The sequence below is a fragment of the Phocoena sinus genome, chromosome 12 (genome assembly GCF_008692025.1).
Source record: "Phocoena sinus isolate mPhoSin1 chromosome 12, mPhoSin1.pri, whole genome shotgun sequence".
Lineage (NCBI taxonomy): Eukaryota > Metazoa > Chordata > Mammalia > Artiodactyla > Phocoenidae > Phocoena > Phocoena sinus.
Window position 1 is genome coordinate 52511925 of NC_045774.1, and position 25571 is coordinate 52537495.

Below are 25571 nucleotides of genomic sequence, written 5' to 3' on the forward strand. Positions count from 1 at the left end.
ATCCTTAAAAGTAGGCACACCTATTACCTTAATTGAAGATTTTAAAGATTTTACAGTATTTCTCTACAGCAGTGGTCTCAACTGCGGGCAGTTTCCTGTCCTCTTCCTCTCAACCAGGGGATATCTGGTAACATCTGTAGACAGTTTTGCTAGTGGGGCAGTGGTGGTGGTGGGGATGCTACCTCTAGGGTTAGAGGCCAGCGATGCTGCTCAACATCTTAAAATGCACAGCACAGTCTCCCAGAACTAAAAATTATTGCTAAGCTCAAAGTTAAAATTTTAAAAGGTTAGTAATTTAACATATCTATTTTCATGTGCTCAGGTCACATATCTAATAAAAGTGGCAGAGCAGGGCTTCAAACCCAACCAGTCTGTTTCCCAAGTCTGTGCTCTGTATTTGACTTGACAGTACTTTTGTAAAGAGAGACTTACCTTCGGAATTCCTATACATAGTTTGCTCATATCTGTCAAACTGGGAAGCGTAAATGGTTTAACAGGATCTTGAATTGTGGTAGAATCTTTGGGATCATGCCCAGCTAGTATACCTGTAAGTAGGAATATTTATGAGTGACAGACACAGTACTGAAGTGAAATAATGTTTTGAAACTATATGGAATCGTTTAAATACCCAACACAATGGCTGCATCATCCACACATCTGGTTAAGATTCCTGGCACATCCATTGAATTCACCAGGGGAATGAGGCCATGACGAGAAACTAAGCCGTAGCTAGGTTTCAAACCAACAACCCCACAGTGGGCAGCTGGATTTCTGGTTGATCCTCCTGTATCTGATCCTAAAGCCCTGAAATTTAAATGAAATTCTCTTTAGCAGGATAATATAACTCTAATTATATTTGAAATCTATCTTTTAAAATGTATATTGAAAAAATGTATTTCCTCCTGATTTTACAAAAAATGTGCTCATCTCAGAGAATTTTTTTTTTTTTTTTTTTTTTTTTTTTTTTGTGATACGCGGGCCTCTCACTGTTGTGGCCTCTCCCGTTGCGGAGCACAGGCTCTGGACGCGCAGGCTCAGCGGCCATGGCTCACGGGCCCAGCCGCTCCACGGCATGTGGGATCTTCCTGGACTGGGGCACGAACCCGTGTCCCCTGCATTGGCAGGCGGACTCTCTACCACTGTGCCACCAGGGAAGCCCCAGAGAATTCTTAAAATACAGAAAAGTGTAAAGATGTAACAAAATATTCCACCACCCTGAGGCAAACACTGTTGACATAGTAACTTCGTCTTTTTTTTTTTTTTAACATCTTTATTGGAGTATAATTGCTTTACACTGGTGTGTTAGTTTCTGCTTTATAACAAAGTGAATCAGTTATACATATGTTCCCATACCTCTTCCCTCTTGTGTCTCCCTCCCACCCTCCCTATCCCACCCCTCTAGGTGGTCACAAACCACCAAGCTGATCTCCCTGTGCTATGCAGTTGCTTCCCACTAGCTATCTATTTTACATTTGGTAGTATATATAAGTCCATGCCACTCTCTCACTTCATCCCAGCTTATCCCTTCCCCTCCCCGTGTCCTCAAGTCCATTCTCTATGTCTGCGTCTTTATTCCTCTCCTGACCCTAGGTTCTTCAGAACCATTTTTTTTTAGATTCCATATATATGTGTTAGCATACGGTATTTGTTTTTCTCTTTCTGACTTACTTCACTCTGTGTGACAGACTCTAGGTCCATCTACCTCATTACAAATAACTCAGTTTCGTTTCTTTTTATGGCTGAGTAATATTCCATTGTATATATGTGCCACATCTTCTTTATCCATTCATCTGTTGATGGACACTTAGGTTGCTTCCCTGTCCTGGCTATTGTAAATAGAGCTGCAATGAACATTTTGGTATATGACTCTTTGAATTGTGGTTTTCTCAGGGTATATGCCCAGTAGTGGGATTGCTGGGTCGTTTGGTAGTTCTATTTCTAGTTTTTAAGGAACCTCCATATTGTTCTCCATAAGTGGGTGTATCAATTTACATTCCCACCAACAGCGCAAGAGAGTTCCCTTTTCTCCACACCCTCTCCAGCATTTACTCTTTCTAGATTTTTTGATGATGGCCATTCTGACTGGTGTGAGATGATATCTCCTTGTAGTTTTGATTTGCATTTCTTTAATGATTAATGATGTTGAGCATTCTTTCATGTGTTTGTTGGCAATCTGTATACCTTCTTTGGAGAAATGTCTATGTAGGTCTTCTGCCCATTTTTGGATTGGGTTGTTTGTTTTTTTGATATTGAGCTGCAAGAGCTGCTTGTAAATTTTGGAGATTAATCCTTTGTTAGTTGCTTCATTTGCAAATATTTTCTCCCATTCTGAGGGCTGTCTTTTGGTCTTGTTTATGGTTTCCTTTGCTGTGCAAAAGCTTTTAGGTTTCATTAGGTCCCATTTGTTTATTTTTATTTCCATTTCTCTAGGAGGTGGATCAAAATGGATCTTGCTGTGATTTATGTCATAGAGTGTTCTGCCTATGTTTTCCTCTAAGAGTTTGATAGTGTCTGGCCTTACATTTAGGTCTTTAATACATTTTGAGTTTATTTTTGTGTATGGTGTTAGGAAGTGTTCTAATTTCATACTTTTACACGTACCTGTCCAGTTTTCCCAGCACCACTTATTGAAAAGGCTGTCTTTTCTCCCCTGTATATTCTTGCCTCCTTTATCAAAGATAAGGTGACCATATGTGCATGGGTTTACCTCTGGGCTTTCTATCCTGTTCCATTGATCTATATTTCTGTTTTTGAGCCAGTACCATACTGTCTTGATTACTGTAGCTTTGTAGTATAGTCTGAAGTCAGGGAGCCTGATTCCTCCAGCTCCATTTTTCATTCTCAAGATTGCTTTGGCTATTCGGGGTCTTTTGTGTTTCCATAAAAATTGTGAAAATTTTTGTTCTAGTTCTGTGAAAAATGCCAGTGGTAGTTTAATAGGGATTGCATTGAATCTGTAGATTGCTTTGGGTAGTAGAGTCATTTTCACAATGTTGATTCTTCCAGGAACATGGTATATCTCTCCATCTGTTTGTATCATCTTTAATTTCTTTCATCAGTGTCTTATAATTTTCTGCATACAGGTCTTTTGTCTCCTTAGGTAGGTTTTTATTCTTATTTTTTTTTAAGTTATTTATTTATTTATGGCTGTGTTGGGTTTTCGTTTCTGTGTGAGGGCTTTCTCCAGTTGTGGCAGGCGGGGGCCACTTTTCATTGCGGTGTGTGGGCCTCTCACTATTGCGGGCTTGTTGCGGAGCACAGGCTCCAGACGCGCAGGCTCAGTAGTTGTGGCTCACAGGCCTAGTTGCTCCGCGGCATGTGGGATTTTCCCGACCAGGGCTCAAACCTGTGTCCCCTGCATTGGCGGGCAGATTCTCAACCACTGCGCCATCAGGGAAGCCCTCCTTAGGTAGGTTCATTCCTAGGTATTTTATTCTTTTTGCTGCAGTGGTAAATGGGAGTGTTTTCTTAATTTCACTTTCAGATTTTTCATACTTAGTGTATAGGAATGCCAGAGATTTCTGTGCATTAATTTTGTATCCTGCTACTTTACCAAATTCATTGATTAGCTCTAGTAGTTTTCTGGTAGCATCTTTAGGATTCTCTATGTATAGTATCATGTCATCTGCAAACAGTGACAGCTTTACTTCTTCTTTTCCAATTTGGATTCCTTTTATTTCTTTCTTCTCTAATTGCTGTGGCTAAAACTTCCAAACTATGTTGAATAATAGTGGTGAGAGTGGGCAACCTTGTCTTCTTCCTGATCTTAGTGGAAATGCTTTCAGTTTTTCACCATTGAGGATGATGTTGGCTGTGGGTTTGTCATATATGGCCTTTATTATGTTGAGAAAAGTTCCCTCTATGTCTACTTTCTGCAGGGTTTTTATCATAAATGGGTGTTGAATTTTGTCGAAAGCTTTCTCTGCATCTATTGAGATGATCATATGGTTTTTCTCCAATTTGTTAATATGGTGTATCACGTTGATTGATTTGTGTATATTAAAGAATCCTTGCATTCCTGGAATAAACCCCACTTGATCATGGTGTATGATCCTTTTAATGTGCTGTTGGATTCTGTTTGCTAGTATTTTGTTGAGGATTTTTGCATCTATATTCATCAGTGATATTGGCCTGTAGTTTTCTTTCTTTGTGACATCTTTGTCTGGTTTTGGTATCAGGGTGATGGTGGCCTTGTAGAATGAGTTTGGGAGCGTTCCTCCCTCTGCTATATTTTGGAAGAGTTTGAGAAGGATAGGTGTTAGCTATTCTCCTAATGTTTGATAGAATTCACCTGTGAAGCCATCTGGTCCTGGGCTTTTGTTTGTTGCAAGATTTTTAATCACAGTTTCAATTTCAGTGCTTGTGATTGGTCTGTTCATATTTTCTATTTCTTCCTGGTTCAGTCTCGGCACGTTGTGCATTTCTAAGAATGTGTCCATTTCTTCCAGGTTGTCCATTTTATTGGCATAGAGTTGCTTGTAGTAATCTCATGATCCTTTGTATTTGTGCAGTGTCAGTTGTTACTTCTCCTTTTTCATTTCTAATTCTATTGATTTGAGTCTTCTCCCTTTTTTCTTGATGAGTCTGGCTAATGGTTTATCAATTTTGTTTATCTTCTCAAAGAACCAGCTTTTAGTTTTATTGATCTTTGCTATCATTTCCTTCATTTCTTTTTCATTTATTTCTGATCTGATCTTCAAGTCTTTTTTTTAATGAATTTTTCTTTCATGGTTCAGGTCATTCTGTAATCATAAGTTTCCATCTCTTTTTTGCTTATCATGAGCCTTTTACTATGTCATTAAAATTACTGAAAATTTAAAATATGTATAATACTCTATCATATCAATTGGCAATTCCCAACTGATTCCCATTTTTAAAGTCCATTCTCTTATCCATATACATACAAATGTTTCTTTTAAGTTCTTTATTTTTTAAATTGAAGTATAGTTGATTTACAGTGTTGTTAATTTCTGCTGTACAGCAAAGTGCCTCGATTATATACATATATACATTCTTTTTTATATTCTTTTCCATTATGGTTTATTCCAGGATATTGGATATAGTTCCCTGTGCTATACAGTAGGACCTTGTTGTTTATCCATTCTATATGTAATAGTTTGCATCTACTAACCCCAAACTCCCAATCGATCCCTTCCCCTCCCCACCTCCCCCTTGGCAACCACAAGTCTGCTCTCTTTGTGTGTGAGTCTGTTTCGTAGTTAGGTTCATTTGTGCCATATTTTAGATTCCACATATAAGTGATATCATATGGTATTTGTCTTTCTGACTTACTTCACTTAGTATGATAATCTCTAGTTGTATCCATGTTGCTACCAATGGTATTACTTCATTCTTTTTTATGGCTGAGTAGTATTCCATTATATACACGAATTTTCTTTATTCATCTGTTGATGGACATTTAGGTTGTTTCCATGTCTTGGCTATTGTGAATAGTGTTGCAGTGAACACAGGGGTGCATGTAACTTTTTGAATTATAGTTTTGTCTGAATATATGCCCAAGAGTGGGATTGCTGGATCATATAGTAATTCTATTTTTAGTTTTCTGAGAAACTTCCATACTGTTTTCCACAGTGGCTGCACCACCTTACATTCCTACCAACAGTGTAGGAGGGTTCCCTTTTCTCCACACCCTCTCCAGCATTTGTTATTTGTAGACTTTTTAATGATGGCCATTCTGACCAGTGTGAGGTGGTGTGGTACCTCACTGTAGTTTTGATTTGTGTTTCTCTAATAATTAGTGATGTTGAGTATCTTTTCATGTGCCTATTGGCCATCTGTATGTCTTCTTTAGAGAAATGTCTATTTAGGTCTCCTGCCAGTTTTTTGATTGGGTTGTTTGTTTTTTTGATATAGAGCTGTATGAGCTGTTTGTACATTTTGGATATTAAGCCCCTTTTGGTTGCATTGTTTGCAAATATTTTCTCCTATTCCATAGGTTTTCTTTTTGTCTTATGGTTTCCTTTGCTGTGCAAAAGCTTGTAAGTTTGATTAGGTCCCACTTGTTTATTTTTGTTTTTATTTCTATTGCCTTGGGAGACTGACCTAAGAAAACATTGGTACAATTTATACACATACAAATCTTATACCTTCTTTTAATGGCAATTTTATAATATGCTTTTACAAACTAAACACACCCCTCCCAGAAATTCAGATACAGCCATTCTGCTACCTTATTTAGAATCATGGCTAGAAATGTATTTTAAGCTATTTAAACGTTTATGTTGTTGCCAGCTAGAATAACTGCATAATAAAGTACTTGTAGGGAATTCCCTGATGGTCCAGTAGTTAGGACTTTGTGCTTTCACTGCCGAGGGCCTGGGTTTGATCCCTGGTTGGGGATCCCACAAGCCATGCAGTGCAGCAATCAATCAATCAATAAAGTACTTTGTAATAAACACCTTTAAACATAAATCTTTGTCCATATATCTGATTAAATTTTAGGCTAGCTTCCAAGAAGTAGAGTTAATGGGACAAAAGGTCTACCTGTTATTATGAGTTCTTAATATATTTTGTCAAATTACTTGTCAGAAAGGTTATGCCAATTTATATTCCCAATTTTAGTGAATTGGCTTTTTTAACGTTTCATTATCATCACTGAATACTAACAGCTCTTAAAATGTGGTTAATTTGATAACCAAAAGCTTTGCTAATGTGCATTTTTGAATAATTTTTCACATCTATTTGTATTTGCATTACCCAACTATGAGTGTCTGTTCATTTCTTTGCTTAGTTATCTATATAGTCTATGTTTTTCTTATTAAAAAAAAAAACCTTGAGGACATTATGCTAAGTGAAATAAGTGAGTCACAAAAGCACAAATACTGCACAATTTCACTTGTATGAGGTACCTAGAGTGGTCAGATTCACAGTGACAGAAAGTAAAAGAGTGGTGGCCAGGGGCTGGAGAGGTGGGGGGAGGGCAAATGGGAGGCTATTGTTTAAGTGGTACAGAGTTTAAGTTTTGCAAATGAAACAAGTTCTGGAGACTGGCTGTGTGATAATGTGGATGTACTTAACACTACAGAATTGTACACTTAAAAATAGTTAAGATGAGAAATTTTGTTATGTATATTTTACCACAATTAAAAATTAAAAAATTTTAACTATTTCAGGAAAAAAGGTTTTTCTGATTAGAAAAGTGTAATGTCTACTGTAAAAATTAAAATATTTTATAACTATATGATCTATAAAGTGAAATTACTCTTATAATCACTGCCCCCATAATCTGTTACCACTTTTTATATATATATTTATCCAGACACTTACATGCAACTAACATATATACATATGTAATTATTATTTTTAACAGAAATAAGGCATACTATACATACTGTTCTGCAACTTGTTATGTATAATTATTACTTTTAACAGAAATAAGGTCATACTATACATACTGTTCTGCAACTTGTTCTCCACTTAACAGTGTATTTTGGATTTCTTCCCATGTCACCACATAGCACTCTAAATCATTCTTTTTAGTGGTTGCATAGTATCAATACTCCTAGAATCTTCCTGTTTTAAAAACTATTATAAAAGAAACAAATCAATAGGGGGGAAAACAAATCAGAACACCTGATGGTTTGGGACCCATTCAACCTGGAGTTACTTTGGGTCTGTGCGTCTCTTGAGTACACCCAGAGTGAAGCTTTGGACTGAACAAGGCTCCTACGTGTCACATGGCCCTTGTGCTCTACAGAAAATGCAAATTAGATTGTCTTTCTTACCAAGTCCACTTGAGCCACAAAATCAGACTGCTGCTTTCACAATTTCTAAAAGGACACATTTTCTTATTAGGATTCCCTGATGTCTGGGTAAAAGTAAAACCTACATTTCCATAGGAATTATGTGTCAAAATGCCATCTTCTCAAAGCACATTCAGAAAGATGAACACTAAGTGGGGTGAGGAGGATAGAAAAAAGCCCCTAATCTTGCAACCCTTGCTTGTCAGAACTCTCATTAATATTAATGTGGTGCTATAAAATTCCACAGAGATAAAATGAAACACTTTTACTTGTTAACAAGATTTCAGGGAAACTTAAAAACCTGTAGAATCTAAATCTCCATAGCTCTAAAAAATATAAATCATTTAGTGATTGCAATGCCTCAGAAAGAGCTTAGTTTCAGTGGATAATTCAGGAGAGATAAAATACACATAGTACTGCTAAAGAAAACATTCTATTTGGTTAAATTGAGACCAATAAAATAAATATAATAACAGCAATATTTATTTACTCTTTAGATGGTTAAGAAATGCTTTACAAATGGGACTTAAGAAAAAAGCATTGATTGATGGATTCTTTCCAAATACAAGCTATGACAGTTGAACAAATAACCTCCCTACAAATTTGAAAAAATTTTATGTACTTATATACATTTTTAGTTGTAGGTTTAGAAAAACACTACTTAATATATTCTGTTGATACATATTAGGAACATTTTCTTCCTCCCTCCCTCCCTTCTTTCTTTCCTTCCTTTTTTTTTTTCTTAAGTCAGATTTAGCTGAAGGAAAAACCATAGCTAACAATTAGTTCAGCAGCACTCGACTAAAGCCAAGGTATGTTAGTCTCTAAATATCTGTACAATCAGTGAGCAGATACCCAAATAAATTATTTAAAAATGAAATTCAATGAAGTCTATTTAAGCTAACTGGTTTATTTTGTAAAATCATGTTTGTAAAAGGACCATATACTGTAGAGGAAGAGTTTAAATGCTGTCTTAAATTGAAGTTAAATGTACAGAATACACATAAGTGTACCATAAAGTTAAGTGTATTTAAGATATAATTTTGATACACCATTGAGCACAAATAGCTCAGTAAAGGGAAATAAAAATACCAAGGTATGAACGACTCTATTGTTGAATTTTGTGTATGGTTTATGACTATTTGTATTAGTTGGGTTTTTAAAGTACAGATAGTAAAAAACATCTTACGCAAAGCACGTGAACGCTGACACAGCCGCCGCGCTCCCTCCTGAGCTTCCTCCAGTTATGAGCCAATGTGAATCCTCACTCTCACCATGAGACTTCTGCTTCCTCTTTTCTCTATATTGTTTTGAATAACTCCAGGGGTTTTTAACTGGTCCAAATATGCCATCTGTGCTTCCAGATCTGAGATGAAGAAGTGAAGCAAGATATCTTAATACAATTCATTTTATGTAAAATTTTCATGTCCTGATTATATTACTTGCTTCTGACACTGTATAATCCACTATAACTTGAATTAGAAAAGGTAGGAAGCCTGCTTAGATGTACCTTTCTTTTTTTTTTTTTTTTTTTTTTTTTTTTGCGGTACGCGGGCCTCTCACTGTTGTGGCCTCTGCCGTTGCGGAGCACAGGCTCCGGACACGCAGGCCCAGCGGCCATGGCTCACGGGCCCAGCCGCTCCGCGGCATGTGGGATCTTCCCGGACCGGGGCACGAACCCGTGTCCCCTGCATCGGCAGGCGGACTCTCAACCCCTGCACCACCAGGGAAGCCCAAGATGTACCTTTCTTTAATTAGACAGTTGAGGAGGTGAAGGAAGGGAAGTAAAAGCATTTGTGGTGGAAAGTAGGAAAAAACTAGTCTGCTAAGAAAAGAAAATTTTTATCCCAATTGATCATCTAATTCAGCTTAGGATGATTTCCTTCATAAATTAAGGTCTTCCAGTTGAAGAGTGTCACAAAACATCCAAACAGTTAACAAGTAGTCTTTTGAAGGAATTCCTCTGTTAATCAGAAGTTTTAAGAGGCAAATTCTCCGGTGGTCCAGTGGTTAGGACTCTGCAATTCCACTGCAAGGGGCAACTAGGATCCACCCCTGGTTGGGGAACTAGGATCCCACGTGCTGCGTGGGGAAGCCAAAAAAAATTTTTTTTAATAAACATAAATTTAAAAAGTCAATTACATTTCTATAAACGAACAATGTTAAACAACTAGAAATTGAAAAGAAAGCACCATTTTCTATAACATAAAAAAAACATGAAATAGGGCTTCCCTGGTGGCGCAGTGATTGAGAGTCCACCTGCCGATGCAGGGGACACGGGTTCGTGCCCCAGTCTGGGAGGATCCCACATGCCGCGGAGCGGCTAGGCCCGTGAGCCATGGCCACTGAGCCTGCACATCCGGAGCCTGTGCTCCGCAACGGGAGAGGTCACAATAGTGAGAGGCCGGGGTACCGCAAAAAACAAACAAAAAAACATGAAATACTTGGAGATATATCAAATGTGCAAGATTTATATACAGAAATCATAAAAACATTGCTGAGAAAAATTAAACTCTAAATAAATGGAAAGATACAGAATTCATAGGTCAGAAGGCACATATTAAGATGTCAATTTTCTACAACTTGATCTATAAATTCAATACCACCACAATCAAAATCCTATCAAGCTTCTCTGTAGAAATTAGTAAGCCAATTCTAAGCCTTATATGGAAACGCAAAGGATCTAGCATACGTAAAATAATTTTGAAGAGGAACAACAAAGTTGAAGAACTCTTATTACCTAATTTCAAGGCTTACTATAAAGCTACAATAATCAAGATAGTGTGATACTGGATACATAGATCAAAACAGAATCCAGAAATGAACCTATATATGTGTTCAACTGATTTTTAAAAAATTAATTTATTTTTGGCTGCATTGGGTCTTTGTTGCTGTGCGTGGGCTTTCTCTAGTTGCAGCGAGCGGGGGCTACTCTTCATAGCAGTGTACGGGCTTCTCATTCCGGTGGCTTCTCTTGTTGGGGAGCACAGGCTGTAGGCACACGGGCTTCAGTAGTTGTGGCTCGCAGGCTCAGTAGTTGTGGCTTGCACGCTCTAGAGCGCAGGCTCAGTAGTTGTGGCGCACAGGCTTAGTTGCTCCGGGGCACGTGGGATTTTCCGGGACCAGGGCTCAAACCCGGGACCGCTGCATTGGCAGGCGGATTCTTAACCACTGTGCCACCAGGGAAGCCCCTGTTCAACTGATTTTTGACAAAGGAATCAAAGTAATTTAATTTGAATTCTTATACAAATAGTCCCAGATCTATAGGACAGACATATGTAAAAAAACTGAACTCTGGCTTTCTTCATATCATGTACAAAATAATTAACTCAACTGGATCACAAGTTTAAATGTAAGAACTGAAACTATAAAACTTCTAGGAGAAAACATAGGATAAAAACCTTTATGACCTTGGGAAAGGTAACAATTTCTTTGAAAAGACAAAAACGTAAGTCATTAAAGAAAATGATGAACTGGACTTCATCAAAATTAGAAACTTTCACTCTTTGAAAGGCATGTTCAGAGAATGCAAAGACAAGCCAGAGATTCAGAGAACATATTTTCAAATCACCTATCTGATAATGGACCTGAATCCAGAATATATGGAAAAAACTATTATAACTCAGTAAGACGACAACCCAACTTTTAAAAAAGGGCAAAAGATTTGAATAGATACTTCACTGAAGATATATGGGAGCAAAATAAACACATGGTGTTTAACATCGTTAGTCATCAGGGAAATGCAAATTAAAACTAAAATGAGATATGACCTATTAGCAGAACATAATCTCATGGAGGGTCTGAGAAACTGGCATTAGAGTCCTCAAGAAATCACCTCACTACTTTTAGGTACCTACACTTAATGAAATTAAAGATACAGATGAAAGAAATACAAGAAAAGAAAATTTCAATTTTACTTACCCCATAGCAAACTCATCTAAGTTTGTTTTTCCCATTAGTAGAGCTCCCTGATCCAACAGCTTCTGAACTACTGTAGCATTGTAAGGTGGTACATAACCTGAAAAAAATTCAGTTATTTTCTTCTTTTTTAAAAAAATTGAGGTACAATTGATTTACAATGTTATATTACAGGTGTACAACATAGTAATTCAAAAATTTTATAGATTATACTCCATTTAAAGTTATTATAAAATGTTGGAATTTTATTATAAAATTCCCTGTGCTGTATAATATATTCTTGTAGTTTATTTTATACACAGTAGTTTGTACCTCTTAATCCCCTCCCCTACCTTGCCCCTGTCCTCTTAAAAATTCAGTAATTTTTATCATAGGAAAGAAAACAGGGAACATGTAAATCATATACAAGAAACAAAATTTTAAACTGCAATTAAGCAATTCATATTGACATGTTAATTATTCCTAATTTAAGTAGTAGGTTGTACTTTCTTCTGAAAGTTAATTTTTTCGACTGCTAATTGCTATATGTTTTCCAAAGAAAGTCTATATATTCTGTCTTTACATCCTAAAACTATTAACTTTTAACAGTTAGTACTACAAAGTATTGAATGAGATGTACCCAATTCATTTGAAACTAATCACAAATCATTATTTTGCTCATTGTACTTGACTTTCTCTTCTCAGATGTGCAAATACCATGGTAATTTTTATCTATTTCCAGCAGGAATAGATCTTCATTGTCAATTAAAATTTCCTCTATCTAGTGTATATTCCCAGACAATTAACAAGTCTACCTATCAGAGGAACTTGGGGTATACACCTCATAGAATGTTAGTTTTAGTACACAGTACCCTAAATATGCTTTTTCCATTTCTTTTTCCTCCTTGGATCCAAATATCTTGATAAATATGATTCCTTTTTGACCTACTAAACTTTAAAAAATTAAGCTTCACTATACTAAGTATAGTGATAGATGGAGGAGTCAGGAGATAAAAATAACCAGACAGGGCTTCCCTGGTGGCGCAGTGGTTGAGAGTCCGCCTGCCGATGCAGGGGACACGGATTCGTGCCCGGGTCCGGGAAGATCCCACATGCCGCGGAGCGGCTGGGCCTGTGAGCCATGGTCGCTGAGCCTGCTCATCTGGAGCCTGTGCTCCGCAACGGGAGAGGCCACAACAGTGAGAGGCCTGCGTACCGCAAAAAAACAAACAAAAAAAACCAGACAGTAGATGCTAATAAATCCTCATACCATTTGCAAAAGAGGGGGAATGACAGCCACTTTATACTTATTTCTGTGTTACCAACGAGTGGGTGTTAGAGGTCACTTAGCATGTTTGTGATCAGTTATCAAGTCTTCCTAAGTAGGATGCATCCATTAAGCAGGCCTACCCCTGAAGAATAATTTTGCATTCTGAAAGAGCAAATAGTAAAAAGGTAATATTCTACCCTAAGTTATTTCCTTCGCAAATATAATCAGTCTGAGAATATCTTTGTGCTTTAGTATCTTATCTTTAATTTAAACTGAAAAATACCTAGTTTTATAAAACAATGCTCTGGTCAGTTAAACTTTACCTTTCAGCATGTTTGATGCACATGTTGTCTCAATGCCGGCCGTGCTAAAGTTGTCTTTTACCGCAACAGGAATTCCATCTAAATCCCCAAGTGAGTGACCTGCATTAAAAAGCCAAAAGAATAGAAGAAATACTGGATTGGCCAAAAAGTTTGTTTGGGTTTTTTCATAGCATCTTATGGGAAAAGCCAAATGAACTTTTTGGCCAACCCAGTATCTAATTCAAAATACAGACATTAATAATAGTTATTAAAATAACTACTAGTTTTTGCTAAAGATACGTCTTCAGAAATCAAATTTGTGTTAGAAATTATTACAGTTGGACATTATACCCATTAGCCTCATTTTTATTATACCTCATGGCCAGTTCTTTTTTTTAAAAAAAAAATGTATGTATGTATATATTTATTTATATTTTAAAATTTTTTGGCCATGCCAGCTGGCTTGCAGGATGTTAGCTCCCCGACCAGGGACTGAACCTGGACCCCCAGCAGTGGAAGCTCGGAGTTCTAACCACTGGATCGCCAGGGAATTCCCCAGTTCTTTAAATAAGGGAATTTTTTATGTTTAAAGCTCCACTTGCCAAATGGAGACTGCTACATCCAATTAAACTCTTTCTCTTGGGATGTCACAATTAAGTATAATTCAAAGTAATTTACCTTTCTTATATCTTTTCTCTGATTCTTCAGCTTGCTTTAAGGCCACCTCTTCTGATACAGTAATGTAAGCATTTAGAATCTTGGTCTTCTTGATAAGGGAGAGACATCTTTGACAGAGCTCAGTTGGAGTAACTAGGCCTTGTTTCAGTGCCTCAGAAACCTAGAGTATACACAATTCAAAAACTCTTTGCCAAGTCCGCAGAAGTTTCAAATGTTACACTGAGGCGTGCAGATAGAGTGGTTAAGTATAAAAATTTAAAGTGAGGCTTGGATTCAAAACCAAGAGAACCTATCAAGTCTACATTTACTTAGGGTGGTGAATAAGGGTAACATATTGGTCAGCTGAAAGATGGGTTGGAGGACACCACAGTCATAGCCCTAGCTGAGGAACTCGACATCAGGCTTGAACAAACAAGATCATTGGTTTAGGTAAGCCGCCCTGTCTAGAAGTAGCGGTCCAGTGTGGGTGAATCATGGATTAGGGTAGATAGTGTACAGAGAGAAGCTTAGCTCCAACACAGGCCATCCACAGTGCAAAAAACAGAATGAACTAGACAAGGCATTACAGGACTTTATGGCCCCAAATAAGTGATCTTTATTAAACAGACCTTTTTATCTATTGGAGAATTCAAGCAAGAGCCACTACAAATTGAGAGAAATCCTTGTAAAATATGGGTTCAAAAGCCAACTAAAAACAAGCTTTTCTGAAACTCTGTCTTTGATGCATTAGGAAGGCTAGTAAAGAACGCGTTAAAATAAACTGCACTTCAAGTGACCAGAACTTGCATATTGACAGTAAGTAAAGCCTAAGGTGAAGTGATGACTTGTAATACTTCCTGTAGGAAGTAATAATAAATACTTACTAATTGAATAAAAGGAATGAATAACAAGAAGTCAAAGATGATACCAAGTCTTTAGAGACCATCTGAAAAGAGTTGGATAAGATGGTAGCTCAGACAAGGGGGATGGGGGGAAAAGTAACATTTTCTGAATATTTACCAAGAGCCAGGCACTGTTGTGGCTTTAGATTCATTATTACTTTATTTAGCCCTTAAAACAACCACTTAGGGCTTCCCTGGTGGCACAGTGGTTAAGAATCCGCCTGCCAATGCAGGGGACACGGGTTCGAGCCCTGGTCCGGGAAGATCCCACATGCCATGGAGCAACTAAGCCCGTGCGCCACAACTACTGAGCCTGCACTCTAGAGCCAGCGAGCCACAACTGAGCACGTGAGCCACAAGTAGTGAAGCCCGTGCACCTAGAGCAACAGAAGCCACCACAATAAGAAGCCCGTGCACTGCAACGAACAGTAGCCCCCGCTCACTGCAACTAGAGAAAGACCGTGCACAGCAACGAAGACTCAATGCAGCCAAAAAATAAATAAATAAATTTATTAAAAAAACAAAAAAACCCCAACCACTTAAGTTATTATTAACCTCATTTTATAGATAAAGAAACTGAAGCTAAGAGAGGTTAAGTGATGTGTCCAAAGTCACAGAAATAGTAAAGGGTAACTTAACAGGTAGTAATAGTAAAAGTTAACAGGTAACTAACTGCTCCTTCATCATTTCTCTCTGCACCAGTGGAAGCTTAGCTTGTCCTGTATGCTGACTGTATTTCCACGTGTCCTATATACATCAAGCAATAGGAATTTGCATTTAGGGGAAAATCTGCAAATGATCTGCTCTAGGCTGTTGAATAAATCATCAAAGTGGTGGTATTCTTAGGTCTGAGGGTTTTAGCCAGAAAAGCAGTGCAAATAGGCCATTGAGAGGACCCCTAACACTGATGCACAAGAGGAGGAAAGGGCTGCCATGGGGATGCTGGGGGAGGGGTTCAGGATGGGGAGGGGCAGCTGGGCTCAACTTAAAGGAGGTAACCTAGCAACAAGAAGAGATATTTCTGTTGAACGGTTTGTATGAGATGTAAACTCTTTAGAAGAGAGAAACTGGAGAAAAAGAAACGACAACAGTGTATTGTAATGTTGTAAACATGGAGTGGGCTTATGTAAATAGGCTGAGTGCAAGTGTCAGAACTAGCAAAAACGGAAAGCTGGAGACACAGAGAGGTATATAGACAGGTCTACCCCAGAGCAAAATTATAAAAATGAGGAAAATTATGCCTGCCATTTTCTCTTCTTCTTTGCCTCCCTTCAAGTCCCCTAATACCCATTATCCTCAAGTTGCCTTCTGACTTGCCAAGTGATATGAGAATAAGAGGTAAGGAACTGCAGCTATGGTTACAAGGGCAAGAAATGAGACTGTCTGGGAGCATTCTTTTTATTTATTTATTGAAGTATAGTTGATTTATAATGTTGTGTTGGTTTCAGGTGCAAAGCACAGTGATTCAGTGATACATAAAAATATATCTATTTTTTCCAGATTCTTTTCTCTTATAGGTTATGACGTAGTATTGAATATAGTTCCCTGTGCTATAAAGTATATAGTTACCTATCTTATATATAGTGTGTATATGTTAATCTCAAGCTCCTAATTTATCCATCTCCCCCACGCCCCTCCCCTTTGGTAACCATAAATTTGTTTTGTCTGTGGGTCTATTTCTGTTTTGTATATAAGTTCATTTGTATAATTTTCTTTTTTTGTAGTTTCTACATATAAGCAATATCATATATTTGTCTTTCTCTGTCTGGCTTACTTCACTTAGTATGATAATATCTAGGTCCATCCATGTTGCTGCAAATGGCATTATTTCATTTTTTATGGCCGAGTAATATTCCATTGTATATATGTACCACATCTTCTTTATCCATTCATCTGTTGATGGACATTTAGGTTGTTTCCATGTCTTGGCTATTGTAAATAGTCCTGCAATGAACATTGAGGGGTGTGTATTTTTTCGAATTATGGTTTTCTCCAGATATATGCCCAGGAGTGGGACTGCAGATCATATGGTAGCTCTATTTTTAGTTTTTTAAGGCTGCGCCATACTGTTCTGGGAGTACTCATTTTATTTTTTATTTATTTAAAAAATTTTTAATTTTCTTTATTTTTTTGGGCTGCGTTGGGTCTTAGTTGCAGCATGCTGGGTCTTTGTTGAGGTGTGCAGGATCTTTCGTTGCAGCGTGGGCTCTTCCTTGTGGTGCACGTTTCTCTCTAGTTGTGGTGCGCGGGCTTCTCTCTAGTTGTGACATGCACAGGGTCCAGAGCACATGGGCTCTGTAGTTTGTGGCATGCAGATTCTCTCGTTGGGGCACGTGAGCTCAGTAGTTGTGGCGCGTGGGCTTAGTTGCCCCGTGGCATGTGGGATCTTAGTTCCCCGACCAGGGATGGAACCTGCATCCCCTGCATTGGAAGGCGGATTCTTTACCCTGGACCACCAGGGAAGTCCTTGGGAGTACTCATTTTAAATGGTAATCTTTGTTAGGATCATTTTTAGGAAATTTAGATTTGACAAACTCAATAAGGGTACTGGAGAAGAGAAATTAAAACAAAGATGCTAATTAGCTAGAATGGATTAGATGTAAGGATTATGACATAAAAATAGTACAGCTCTCCTGGAGCAAAACTAAAGGTATCATATCTGTATATAAGATGAAATCAACTAGAAAAGTTTTCTCTTCCCTCTTTTCTCAAAACCCCCAGCTCATCTGAAGCACAGGCCTTGAAGGAGATTATATTACTCTCTCTGGTGTGTTAATCTACAGTCTCCCTGATACTCCTTTTCATTCACTGAAGTTTTTAGCAGCTGGTTTGCTGTAATATTCTTTTCTATGGCTCCTGTTGCTCTTTTTGTTGACTTCAAACTTCAAGTCAGGTACACGGACACCTGGCCTCTCCGTTCCTGACCTCACTTCACACAAACTCTTCCTTCACCTCACCCCAGTTACCAGCTCACATGGTCATTAGCCCAGACTATATCATTACCAACATCTGTATCATCTCCCAAACCTCAGTTCTAATTAACCCACATCTCTTGTCCCCTGAGCTCATTTACTCTACTACCCAAATGGTCAGCAAGAAAACGGGGAACAGGGACTTCCCTGGTGGCGCAGTGGTTAAGAATCCGCCTGCCAATGCAGAGGACATGGGTTTGATCCCTGGTCCAGGAAGATTCCACATGCCATGGAGCAACTAAGCCCGTGTGCCACAACTACTGAGCCCGCGCTCTAGAGCCTGCAAGCCACAACTACTGAACCCATGTGCCACAACTACTGAAGCCCGTGTGCCTAGAGACCGTGCTCTGCAACAAGAGAAGCCACCACGATGAGAAGCCCTCGTGCTGCAACAAAGAGTAGCCCCTGCTCACCGCAACTAGGGAAAAGCCCACGTGCGGCAACGAAGACCCAACACAGCCAAAAAGAAATAAATAAATATTTTTTAAAAAAAGAAAGCAAGAATATGGGGACCTCAGTCCTACAAACACAAAGAAATGGATTCTGCCAACCAGTGAGGTGGAAAGAGGATCCCAAGGCATCCAAAGAGACTGCGGCTCTGGCTGGCACCTTGATTTCAGCCTTGTGAGACTCTGAGTAGAGAACCCAGCTACTCCATTCCTGGATTCCTGACCCACAAAACTGTGAGATGATAAGATTGTGTGTGTGTTTTAAGAATGTGTTATTTTAAGCTGAAAAGTTTATACTAATTTGTTACACAGCAGTAGAAAAGTAATATATCTTCTTAGAAAAATTAAGAAATCTCCCTCAGGAACCATTCTTCTTAGAAAACAGGGGAAGAGAAAACTGTAAATACATATAATCTAGTAATTTTGTCACTGTAACAAAATTAGTGTTAATAATGGCACTTGGTTCTAGGCATTATCCTAGATGTTTTATATTTCATTTAATCTTCATATCCACACTAAGAGGCTGATATTATTTCCATTTTACAGATAAATTACTGAAGTTCCTGCTTAAAATCACATAGCTAGAAAGTAGCAGAGCTGGTTCCACTTTACAGATAAATTACTGAAGTTCCTGCTTAAAATCACATAGCTAGAAAGTAGCAGAGCTGGGATTCAACCAAGGCCTGATCTTGTTTCCAAAGCCCATGCTCTGGACCACTATATTCTACTACTTCTCTATGCAGGCTGTTACAGCATTTACTCCTCTGTAGCAAATAGAGAACATTTTGTTAACTTTACAGATAACATCAAAGCTTCACTTAGGAAAAGAACTGTCTTTCAAAAGAAAAACTGTCTTGATAAATGCTGAAGGTATAGAAGAGCCCTTGAAAGCTGAGTGTCTGGTTGACTGGTACTCTCTTTAACACACTCATTTAACATTCATGCTTTTTGTCTCCATTGTTCCAAGAAATAGCACATCAAGATCACCAGTAACCTCCACATTCCTAAATCCAGCAGTCATGGCCCAGTCCAGCAGCACTCAGCATTCAACACAAGACATCACTCCCTCCTTGAAGCACTTCTTTTTCACTTGTACTTCGGGACATCAAGCCATCCTGGTTTTCCTCTTGCTTTACTGGCCACTCCTTCAAGTCTCCTTTGCAGGCTCTGCTTCCTACTGCTGACCCCTAAATGTTGGAAAGTTTTAGGCCTTGTTCTATATTTACACTCAGATCTCATCTGACCATATAACTTCAATTATGTCCTCTACTCTGGACAATTTATATCCTCATACCTAGCTTCTTTCTTGATCTCCACGTTCCTATATCTACCTGCTTAACTGACATCTTCACTTGGATATCTTTAGAAGCATCTCAAAATTAACATGTCTTGATAACTTTCTCCTCACAACATGCTCCCTGTAGAGTCTTTCCCATCTTGATAAATGTTACCATTTTTCCAATTGCCCAGGCCCCAAACCTAAGCATCCTCCTTGATTCATCTCTTTTCCCTCAAATCCCATATCCAATCCATCAGAAAGCCATACCTTAAAAAACTAACACCCGGGTTTCCCTGGTGGTGCAGTGGTTAAGAATCCGCCTGCCAATGCAGATGACACAGGTTCGAGCCCTGGTCCAGGAAGATCCCACATGCCACGGAGCAACTAAGCCCGTGAGCCACAACTACTGAGCCCACGTGCCACAACTACTGAAGCCCGCGTGCCTAGAGCCTGTGCTCTGCAACAAGAGAAGCCACCACGATGAGAAGCCCGTGCACCACAAACGAAGAGTAGCCCCTGCTCGCAACTAGAGAAAACCTGCGCGCAGCAACGAAGACCCAGCACAGCCAAAAATAAATAACTAAATAAAATTTTAAAACCCCAAAACAACAAAAAAAACGAACACCCACTTTGCATTACCTCTCCTCCCATCACCTCATCCATGCTGCCATCAGCTCTTGACAATGCAACGACCTTCTAACTGGTCTTCCTGCTTCCCTACTTGCTTTCCTATAGACCATAATCCTGAATAACCTGAAGGAGCTTTTTAATTTTTAAGTCAGATCATGTCCAAAGACTCACAACTTCCCAGAGGATTTGCATTACATTTAGAATAAAATCCATACTCCTTAACATGGCCGGAAAGGTAATCTGGTTCTTGCTTATCTATAACCTCATCTCCCACTACTCTTCTCGTTCAGTTCTCTTGGGTCTGCTGGCCTTCCTGCTATTCCTTGACCACATCAAGTTTGCTCTTGCTTCAGAGACATCGCACTTTTATTCTCTCCTCTGCCTGGAACACCCTTCTCCCAGATCTTCCCAGGGCTCACCCTTCTCATCCTTCAGGTCTCTACTAAATATCACCCACTCAGTCAGCGAAACCTTTCTTGACCACTCTATCTAAAACATCCATCTCTCCAACTAATTCGCACACTATAGCCTGCTTAACCTTTTTTCATAGCACCTACACTACCTGAAATTCTATTATTTACTTAAACAAAGAAACTTATTTAATGCCTGCTTCCCCACAAAAATGTAGGCTTCACGAGGGCAGGAATTTCTGTCTTCAATGCTAATCCCCAGTGTCTGGAACACAGAGGTGCTCAATAAATGTTAATTGAATGAATAACTGAGTTGTTTAAAATTTGGACTCTATTTTCCCATAGAACAGTAATTAAATATTCTTGGGCTAGACCCTCAAGAAGCCTACTGGATATATAATTAACTTTCTTTAACATAACAGTAATCATTTAACATAACTTTAGGGTTAATAATATTAGCCTGGCATCTGGTTCCTAGAAATACTGGGATCATGCCACAAGAAAGGAAGGTGAAAGTAAGACTCTTCCCCTTACTGAGTGTACCTGGGTAAAATTTACAAGTAGCAGTTATACCTCCTATTTGGCATTTTACCTCCTTTTAGTGCTTCCTCCTAGGGCTCCTCTACTGCCCTAAGCCTCCACTTAGGCCCCCCAAATTGTCTCAAAATGCCATAGTTTCCAGCCCCTCCCTCAGTCCCCTCCCCCGCAAAATTTTCCCTTTCCTTAACTGATTATCTCAGCCAGGGTGTGATAGAGAGAAATCTGATTGAACTATAATAATTCACAACAGTGGATAAATAAATCATTCAACCTTCCCAAGCATCTTTACATATTTAAAATAGAATGTGTACTAAATTAATTAATCTCTAACTGGTAGAATTTAGGGCATTGGTACAATGATATGGAAAGAACAGAGTGGACAGAAGATATATTATGGGCTGGGAAAATAAGCAAATAATGTTTTCCACATAATAGGCATCAATAAATATTTGTTAAAAGAGTGATTAAGTGAAAGTAATCATGCCAAGGCAATTTCCTGACTACCCTTGGGTCAGCTTCCCTTTTCCCCCTTGAGATAAAAGTTGTTTCTGACAGTGGCTCACTGGACATTAGGAAGGGGTGGCACAAAAAAGGTAGTGCTGGGGGAAAGGGCAGAACAAGAAAGTACCGTATTTTTTAGGTTATATTTCATTTTAAAACAACTTCGGAGTTAAAAAGTTTTTAATTTTTAAAAGCAAATTGGATTCTTCACTGACAGTATAGGCAAGATACAATTTAGGATAGTAAAGCAAAAATGTATTTAGGGGAATAACTATTATTTAAAACCTGTGGATTTAAAGTTCCCATAATTTACAGCTTTCTAAAAGGCTGCCAGCTGGAAAAAGAAAAAAAAAGACTTCCCAGGTGAAGATACAAATGAAGATGGAAGACGGGGTAGGTCCTCAATTGCTACTTATCAGCAGGATCACCTGGAACCCAAGTTAAACCATACACTCTGGGCCTTACCACACTAACCTTCCTGAGTGGGACACAGCTGTAGTTTTAAGGCGGGCCGAGGTGATTCTGATAGCGGTGGGCCTGCAGACAGCTCTGCAGGTTGAGAGATCAGAAAGCAAGGAGATCGAAACTAAAGCCCTAACAGCAGGGATAAAGTGAGAGAACGGATCCCAGACGTAAGTTCAAAAGAGAACTAACACGGTTTAGTGACTTCCTGGATATGACCTACGAAGAAGAATCTAAGGGCACCTGGAATAACAGTTGTGCCGCTAAAAACAGAATATTAAGAATTCCATAATTAGGTTTTTGTTTGTTTTTTATGATGGAGATTGAGACGCAAGAGGTGATTCTGTTACAAGGATGAAGTCAGCTTTGGTTAGATTCATCAAACTCTGGTGGGAGTTTTGGAAGCGATGTCCACTAGACATTCACAAATATAGCCTAGAGTTCAAAAACGATGTCCAATTAATGGAGACACGGGTAAGAGAATCACTGGTATCTTGGTGGTAGTTGAAGCTTGAAGAATGAATATGTCCAGGAGGGAAAAATGCTAAGAATCACTAGTTTGGCTTTTGCAAGGGATAGATTTACGGGCTTCTTAGTGAAGACTGCATCAGATGTGTGTAGCGGACAAGAGAGACTGACGTGGACCAGCCAAATTCCCCTTATCTGGCTGAGACCGGCCAGGGCCCCACGCAGCCAGGGCGAACGAATAATCGAGAGAAGCCACTGTTCCCTTCCACCCCACAGCGCGGCGGTGCAGAAGCCTCCCCCGCGGAGATCCTAACTCCTGAACGGATATAAGGAGCACAGCCTAAGGACCCGGCGGTCCGAATCCCCCACCAAGTTCCAGGGAAGGAAGCGGCGAGGCTGACCAAGATGCGCGCCGGCCGGGGACGCCACGTCCACGTGAACAAGGACTCCGCGAATCTTCCCCGACCTCCCTGGGCCCTCAGCAGACAATTCCACTCACTTCTTGGAGGGTCCGGCCCAACATGCTCCTCGTGTCCCACCCGCCACCACAGGGGCTTGGTGTCAAGGAGGAAGAAGAAAGGTCAGCTGCCGCTGCCGGTATTACACGGGCGCAGCCATTTGCCAGCGAACCTGTCAGCACCGAGTACTCAGATTGGTCGAATTGCAGCCCGAGGAAAATGATCTTTGCACGCGATTGGCTGGCGCCGCTAAGGAAGTCCTGCGGGGAAGTAGAGTTGGTGGCAAGGAGACTCCGGGCGTCGCGGCGGGAGCCTGGAAGTGTGGGAATTTCTCTGACATCCGGATCGCGAGCGGAGTCGGCTTCTCCCGCAGAGAGCTCCCGGGACAGGGCAGGATTCTAGCGGTTTTGTTTTTGTTTTTAAGGGGAGGGGGTGTAAGGGAGGAGGAGAATGGACAGAATATTGACTGGAACGTTAATTGGAGCATTTCAGATGTGAAGAGTAGAGTAGTTCCGTACTCTTTCTTCAGTTGCTCCATCAGTCTAACTTCATTTTTGAATTCTCAACTTTGAAACCGGCTAGAGTGTTTGGCAGAATTTGACCGAATTCAGGTGTGAGGGTTTGAGCCAGTATAAGTGCCTTTTAATTAGGGCACGCAATTCAACCACTGTTTACGATGGGATTTCTGAAGACCTGTGTACTTAGAAGAAATGCATGCACTGCTGTTTGCTTCTGGAGAAGACAAGTTGTACAGAAGCCTTCAGTTAGAAAGATTAGTACTACGTCTCCAAGGAGCAGTGTCATGCCCGCTTGGGTGATAGATAAATATGGGAGTAATGAAGTGCTTCGATTTACTCAGGACATGATGATACCAATGATACACTATCCAAATGAAGTCATTATCAAAGTTCACGCTGCGAGTATAAATCCTATAGATGTTAATATGAGAAGTAAGTTTCAAAAGACATTCCTCAATTACCTTTTTTTTTCTTCAGACAATCTCATCAGGGATTAGTTTTAAAAGGTCAGTTGTTATTGACTACACTTTTTTGGTTAACACAAAGGAATTGTGTAGGGTTTTGACAGTATCTCAGTAGATATTATTTCCAAAAGTTTTGAAATTGCAATGTCTACGGGATACTTTAATCTTTCACAAAATATAAGTTTGAATTGCTTCCAATACTACCTAAAAATGTAAATTGGGACTTGAGAATTGTATCCACAGCTAACTTTGTGGTACACTCTCCTGGGAACTTTGTGATATTCTGAGGTCCATCACAGGTTTTAGAGGTATGCTTATGTTTTCATATCAGTTCAGAATTTGCACTTCCATAGTAATTTTTATTTCCCTCCCACTAATCACAGCTTTGTTTAATGGTCCAGTGGACAAAGCAGCAGAACAGGATGCCAGGATATGGATACAGTACTTTCCTCATTTTTGCTGTTGCATTCTGCAAAGTTAAAATACACTTTTCTGTTTTGCGCCATCCTCACTGGGAATAATGTTATCTTAATTTCTGCTGGTGGATATTGACAAAGCTTGGAGAGTACTGTATTCCTTATGCAATTATTATAGTGCTGAAAAGATTGATTACCATTTGTGAATTACTTTAACTTTGGAAAATAATGACAAAAGAATGAGCAATTGAAATGTGGCTAGTGTGGGATGTACAGTTAGTGTAAAATATACACTAGAGTTCAAAGGCTTAGTAAGAAAAAAATGTAAAATATCTTGTTAATAATTTTATGTTCATTACATATTAACCTGATAATATTTTGGATATATTAAGCAAAATATTAACATTAATTTCACTTCTTTCTTTTTATAGTGGCTACTAGAAAATTTTTTTTTTTTTTTTTTAGTATTTATTTATTTGGCTGCACCGGGTCTTAGTCGTGGCATGCAGGATCTTTAGTTGCGGCATGTGGGATCTAATTCCCTGACCAGGGATTGAACCCGGGCCCCCTGCATTGGGAGCGTGGAGTTTTAGCCACTGGACCACCAGGGAAGTCCCGCTACTAGAAAATTTTAAGTTAGATATGTGGCTTGCATTGTATCTCTATTGGACAGTGCTGATCTAGACATGTGAGGAATAACTTATGTATTTCTTTGTGGAGAGGGAGTTTGGGGAAAGACTTGGACTCAAAATGTAGCTGGAGAGCTCTATTAAGAATTAATTGAAATGACTTTATGATGATTGCCTCATGAAATACACATTTGTATTCTTTTTGTTCGCTTTAAAGTAATAATTGCTATTACTAGTTGGGCATATTGTTTCAGTTTATTCCATTTACATTGTGCATGAAGATAACGTAGTTTTTATCAGAATTATCTTTAAGTGGTAGATTTATACCCAGTGACCATTATGTTTTTTTCATTTCCTTGATGATAAGCTCTTTGTAGGTAGATCCCATGCCCTGTCAACTGTAGCCTGTTTCTATGCTTCACATGTGTAGTTGTCATTCAGTCTTTTTTTTTTTTTTTTTTGCGGTACGTTGTGGCCTCTCCCGTTGCGGAGCACAGGCTCTTGACGCGCAAGCTCAGCGGCCACGGCTCACGGGCCCAGCCGCTCCGCGGCATGTGGGATCCTCCCAGACCAAGGCACGAACC

General features: G+C 39.2%; 2 protein-coding genes across 7 annotated transcripts in view; one reads left to right on the top strand and one right to left on the bottom strand.

Moving 5' to 3' along the window:
* The window catches only part of QRSL1 (glutaminyl-tRNA amidotransferase subunit QRSL1), a 33019-nt gene extending 9873 nt beyond the window's left edge, over positions 1-23146 (bottom strand). For all 4 annotated transcript variants that reach the window (XR_004352525.1, XM_032651152.1, XM_032651154.1 and 1 more), the window contains exons 1-7: positions 23002-23146; positions 13911-14070; positions 13254-13352; positions 11685-11781; positions 8953-9129; positions 629-804; positions 433-545 (exon numbers count right to left, since the gene is read on the bottom strand). Coding sequence is in view for 3 of the 4 variants with exons in the window: in XM_032651152.1 (XP_032507043.1) it covers positions 433-545; positions 629-804; positions 8953-9129; positions 11685-11781; positions 13254-13352; positions 13911-14070; positions 23002-23025 (846 nt within the window). In the remaining variant the exon portion in view is untranslated. The remainder of the gene's footprint in view (positions 1-432; positions 546-628; positions 805-8952; positions 9130-11684; positions 11782-13253; positions 13353-13910; positions 14071-23001) is intronic.
* Positions 1-25571, top strand: part of RTN4IP1 (reticulon 4 interacting protein 1) — a 183124-nt gene that overhangs the window by 112898 nt on the left and 44655 nt on the right. Inside the window, exon 1 of one of the 3 annotated variants that reach the window (XM_032651156.1) lies at positions 23216-23910. The exons of 1 other annotated variant lie outside the window; for it this stretch is intronic. In XM_032651156.1, the coding sequence (XP_032507047.1) occupies positions 23637-23910 (274 nt within the window). In that variant the 5' untranslated portion in view covers positions 23216-23636. Of the gene's footprint in view, positions 1-23215; positions 23985-25571 lie in introns of those variants that run through there. One more of the 3 variants, XM_032651158.1, reaches the window with a different exon arrangement.